This window comes from Pseudonaja textilis, chromosome 5 (assembly GCF_049901715.1).
Source record: "Pseudonaja textilis isolate UNSWEBS1 chromosome 5, rPseTex1.2, whole genome shotgun sequence".
Taxonomy (NCBI): domain Eukaryota; kingdom Metazoa; phylum Chordata; class Lepidosauria; order Squamata; family Elapidae; genus Pseudonaja; species Pseudonaja textilis.
The window spans coordinates 45,243,328-45,249,327 of NC_141994.1; the positions used below are offsets into that span (position 1 = coordinate 45,243,328).

The 6,000-nt window shown below is 32.5% G+C and overlaps 1 protein-coding gene across 1 annotated transcript in view; it reads right to left on the minus strand.

Moving 5' to 3' along the window:
* GUCY2C (guanylate cyclase 2C) overlaps nt 1–4,833 on the minus strand; it is a 71,785-nt gene extending 66,952 nt beyond the window's left edge. The window contains exons 1-2 of the mRNA XM_026697501.2: nt 4,641–4,833; nt 3,505–3,623 (exon numbers count right to left, since the gene is read on the minus strand). Coding sequence (XP_026553286.2) covers nt 3,505–3,623; nt 4,641–4,833 — 312 coding nt within the window. The remainder of the gene's footprint in view (nt 1–3,504; nt 3,624–4,640) is intronic.
* Nucleotides 4,834–6,000: the final 1,167 nt, after the last annotated feature.

Genomic DNA, 6,000 nt, shown 5'->3' on the forward strand with positions numbered 1-6,000 from the left:
GACTATGCATGTTTTGAAAATTATTTGGGAAAAGTGATTTGAACTTTGCAAAGTATATCTAGAAGATTTTTCAAGGTTCTACATTAATTTCCAGAAATGATTTGAGACAAGGTTGTAAAAAACAAGGAATCCATTGGTAGCTCCTCTATTTTAATCCTCCTCCAAAAAGGAAGCAGAACATTAACTATCAGTGACAGTATATTCAACAATCTGCATTCTTTGCATTAGATTTTCGATATTTTATTGAAAATGAAGAAATCCTTTGCTCCCTCTTTGACAATTGCTTATTGGATTTAGCATTTTATAATTTGGTATATAACCCCCAAATAATTTTCAGAGTCATGCGTTTTGTTTCTTCAGGTTTAAAAAGTTACTACTGTTTCCAAAATATAATAATAATAACATGGACATTTGAGAACTAGATGGATTGGAATCTAATTTGTGGCTAGCAGGTTTGAAGGAGAAGGACTCTGGTCTGAAAACTGCATGCTGTTTTGAGAAGGCTGAAAGGACATTGATTGTAAAGACTCAGAGTTGACAGAACTGTAGTGTAATGAACTGGATTTTTTAAAGGATATTGATGAAGATTGGGAAATGGACTTACTACATCTAATTGGAAAGCAAATGTTAAGAGACGTTGTGTTTCAACCTATAGTAGTTTTCGAACAACAAATGCTATGGAGATACCCACAACAGACATTTATGATTTTAGGGAATGAAATCCAATTATTGGGAAAGATCCTGGTTAAATTTTTAAGGTGAAGCCTTATTATTAAGAATCAATTGAGGAGGACTTCCGGTTTGAGCTTCTTCAGCAACAGACCGAAACCTCATCTCTGCAAGGCTTCGATCCGTGCTCACCGCTGGAGCACCCCGAGCCGGCTGGTTTTGGGGCTAAGCCACCCCATAGAGGTGGTGAAGAGGGGGGAGAGTGCCAGCAGGGTTGAGGAGAGCCGCATCTCTCCTCCCCAGCTGGCCATTACTCCCTTTCCCGAAGGCGGTTGCAGTGGTGGTCAGAAATGGCCACCACAAAGAAGAACTCGACCAGAAAAGAATGTGCAGGAGGAAGATAAGAAGAGAAAGTTTTGGTTGTCCGGGTCAAAAGCAACAAATAAGGTACCCTGGAACTGAAACTGTTAAAAAACAATAACATTGTTCCCTAAGAAGATTTTTAAGCTGCGAAGGAGAGACAAAAGGGAAAAGATTTGGTTTTCTCCTTTTCCTATACTGACAGCTAAGAGACTTAAGCAAGAAATTGGAAAAAAAATCCTCTTTGACATCAATAGGCATTTAATGCTGAAAATAAAAAGTCAAAGGGATAATAAAGATTTCTGGATAATTAAAAGCTTTTGAAAACAGGAAAAGAGAGAAAAAGAATAAAAGGGCAGGTTCTGGAAGGGAGGAGACTGCCTGGAATTAAAAAAGAACTTACAACAAAATCTCAACAAGACTTCCAAAAGATACATTCTAACTGAAATATCGCAACAAAAACCCCAGGAAGAGAAAGTAAAAAAAGAAATAAGAAGATATAACTCGTGACTATCTGGATTACTTGATGATTTCTGGATTCTTGGTTATTGTTTTGAATGACTAAAATCAATTGGGTGGTTGTTTAAAACTTTTTAAAATGGCTCCACTTTTAGAAGAACTGAAAATGGAACTTAAAAAGTATAAAGAAGATGCACAAAAAGGGAGAGGTTCTTTTGGCTTTGTATTTCAGTTTTTAGAAATGGAGATTTGGAATTATGAGAAAAAACAAGAAATGTCTGCAGAACAAGAAGATTGTGACAAAGAAGAAGCCATCTTTAATGAACAAGTAATCTTAGATGGGGGGAAAAAAGGAAAGGGGAGAAAGAGAATGGAAAGTTTAAGATTGGGAAAAACAACTCCCCCCCAAAATAGAGTGAAAAATAACTATAAAATTAGAAAGCAACAAAAGAGGGAAATGCAGAAGAGAGAATTAGAACTAGAGAGACAAGGGGGTAAAAAGGGGAGGGAGAAGATGAGAGGGAAGAAAGAAAGGAAAAGAAGTCATAAAGGACAGAAGCAAAATATAGAGAAACAGGGTCTATTTAGAGATAATGGGTGAAAACTTAATGGAAAAAGGGATTCTGCAAAGGTACATAAGATAATTTTAGAAAATATGAAACAATGTATGATTAAAATGTCTGATAAAATAATAAACTAAATATATTGATAAAATAAAACCACTGATCATAATTCAGTGGAATGCTTGTCAATAAATAAATGTAACAAAAGGTATATTTAATGATTTATAAAACATATGTGAAGAGAAATAAGGGAAAAATTAATTATGGAGATTATATGTGTTTTTAAGGAAGTATGATACTTAATTGAAAAGAAGTGTTAAAGATGTCATGGTTTTAATGATTATTAATGATAGAACTGAACTGGAATGGAATGAGGGTTTATAATTACATATATTTACAATCTTTCTTTTTTTTTTTTTTAAGAATATAGTGTGTATTATATATTGAAGGTCATAAACTTAAGGTATATATTGAAGTTTAAATAAGAGTTGAATGGATGTAATTAAAAGATATAAAGGTGTCATACTCCAATTAGTAATTACAGGAGAAAATTTGTTTAATGAGAAAAGATAATATGAAATTGAAACAGAACAGACAAAAGTATAAATATAATGATTTGAATTGAGATGCGATAATCAAAATAAAATTGAGAAAATTAAAAGAGGGGAAAAACTATATAGAAAATGTAAAATAGTATAAGATATGGAATAGAATACAAAAAGGAGCATGAAATTGAGTGTTGTGTCTGTATAAAGAAGTTTAACCCGGGACCATGCTATTTTCAAAAAAGATGCTTTACTTGCATTTTGTGTGTGAAAACCCAAATAAAAGTTTATTTAAAAAAAAAGAATCAATTGTGGATACTTGATCTTGAACGGTTCAGAGGAAGTGATTGTGGTGGCTTATGGTGGATTAGAATCCGTTGTAGACTTTCTATGAGTTAAATGCAATAATAGACTGTTAACAGAGGGCCTTGAAATTTAACTCTGCTGTTGGCTTTATCTGTTAATTATGTTTTTTATATATAGTAGATAGATGTCAGGTCAAATGGGTTAGGTAAACAAAGTTGTAGAAATTCATAAATGGTGTGCCTGTTTTGCAATGGTGGAGACTATTATTCTTGGCATATATTTATCAGCATTCAACTAGGGGGACAATTTATGTGTACTTTTTTTTTCTTTTTATGCACATTTATGTTCTTCTCTTTTTATTTTGTCTAGTTTGCTTTGATTTTGTACTTTCTTTTTTCCCTTTTTCAGAATTTGTATTTTAATGTTCTGAATAAAAAATAAATAAAAATATTGAAAATAAAGAGAAAAATATATATACAAACTAGCGGCTTTACAGCAAAGAGAAAATAAAGCTAATCAAACATAATATGAGAAAGAAGCATAATAGTCACTATAAAGCATGTCAAAGCTAGAAATGTAGCTATAAAAGTTCATATACTCACATTGAGTTGTCTAACAAATGCCACACCTTCACAAGTGCTACTGCGGCACCCTTGTGAGGAATAGACAGATGTGTTGAACACATCATATGTAGCATTTACTTTGACAGTCATGTTGTTTTCTGTAACAAAAATGCAAACAAAACACTGAATTGTAAAATAAAATTTAAATGATAAAAAAATCTAATGAACTTTAAAATAATTTAATAAAATATTATGTAACAATTATTTTAATACAGATTTATAGTTATTTTTATTGTATTGGGTGCCCTCACTATATATACATACATTGTAGATCTTCTATATTTGAAATAAATGGAATAGAATATGGGAATTTTAACTGAACTCTATCGGTATGCTATGGAAATGATTATTATTATACTTTCTGTCTCAGTCTTTTGGTAAGTAGCAGGATTTGCTTCACTTGCAGAACGGTGTTCAACTGAACACCTGAATATAATTTAAAGCCTGAATGTTGTTAGTCTTATTTTAAAACAATAGATGAATAGTATTTAAGACAAATGCTTATGTCTAAAGAATTATTTGCAAATTTTTCAACCAAAGTTCCCAAAACTGCTCTTATCCTAATATTTGGAATTAAATTCCCATCATAAATAGTATTCTTCCATATTATTAACATGCTATCATAAGCGCTATGTAACAAGCAGTCTTGATATTGAGAGATGTTTCATTTTAATATAGTAGTTGTAAGATCAGTTGCAACTGATATCCCATAAAAGAAAAATTGTTAGATCCTCCATGAAACAACAGCATGAATTACATTCTCAGTGAGATAAATTTGAGAAAAGAAATTAGCAGGTATGCCTTTACATTTGTCATACTGTGCTGTAATGTGGAAGCTGTTCTTGTATCATTACCAAATATTTTACTATATTAAATATTTTACATTACCAAACATATTAGATTAAATAAATTGTATTTTGATGTTATGCTTCAGAAAGTTTATTTTTAAAATAAATATTATTTTGAAAAATACTATGAATTATGATTTATTAAAACCAACCCTGAACCCACATAAAAGCTGTTAGGACAGCATTGGTTTAAACTATATTGATCAATTATAGCTAAAGGTTTCCCAAGTACTGAAAACTATAGAACAATGCAATTAACATCCTTACCTTTCAGAAATTTATTCACTAGTCCAAGCCCCAGTTCTATAGTTGGTTTTAAATTCTCTGATGTCACTGGATAGTCAGAGTCATTTAGCATCATTACATTGATCACATATTCATCTTCCCCACAACTGGTTTCACAAGTGTGCCACAGCAGCTGACTTAAGATAAATGATGTTCCCACAAACTGATACATCATTCTTGCCTTATTATACTTTGTAGTGGCACTTGGCGTATTTTAAGCAGGAATATCTGCCTTATGTCCACTCTGTTCAACTTTCCTTTTTTAAAATGGGTCCTTCTGTTCTTTTCGGTGCTTCTTTTTCACTCCACGCCCATCTGCCTTACCTGTCACCTCTGTTTGTGAACAATTAACAGGAGCAGAACTCATGAAGATGGGAAGAGACCAAAGGTTATTTTTCCTGTTTGCTGTAGAGAACATGTAAGCTATAAACTGAGGCATTAGCCACACCTCAACAGATAAGCATTCAATATGATTCACAAGAAAAAAGAGAAGGAGCCAATAACAATGTTTTTAAAAACAAACAAACCTGACATAGATTTAAAAGCCCATTAATGTACAGCACAATGGCTGCTGATCTTGCCATTCTAAGTCATAATGCCTCTTAAATGAAGAATACTGAATAAAAACTGTAGTTTGCATCCTTTGTCAAAATATTCTTGCTTTTTATTTTCTTCCACCCTTTTTCTCTTTCATCCAGTGACATTTTCAAAGAACCAAAGTATGTATACAGTTTCCCTTGGCTTATGCTAATTTGTTTTGCACAAAAGAAAAAAAGGGAGGAAAAGGGTTAATATGTGATTTGTTTCAACTTAGTCAATTTGCACCAAAGGTCTGGAAATATGCCAAAACATTTTCCCCATCAAACCCATCTCTGTTCTTATTCATGCATTTACCACAGTGTTATGAAGTTGCTCTAGTTGTACATTCTGTTTCCCACTAATTATACTTCTTTGCCTGCAATAGCCATTACTGTTTACTATGGGGTTAAAATGGCAAATGTCCCCTTGTCCAAAGAAGGCCCTTGAAAAAGTAGTATTGGAAACATCTTTGTTATACTGCAGTGTGCCAAAGCTGAATGATCCACAGCCCTAGGGAAAGCTCTTAACTATAAGGACACTGTAAATTCATTTGGATTACAAAATTTTATACCATATTCCACAACTCTATTCCCTCCCCCCCACTATCTTTTTTTGTGCAAATTCACTTTATACAAGGTTTTGGGGAAATATAATCATACCACAAAATAAGGGAAGACTGTATATGATTACATCTTATTCTATCTATCTATCGATCTATTGATCTATCGATCTATCTATCTACCAACATATATTGTACTGGATT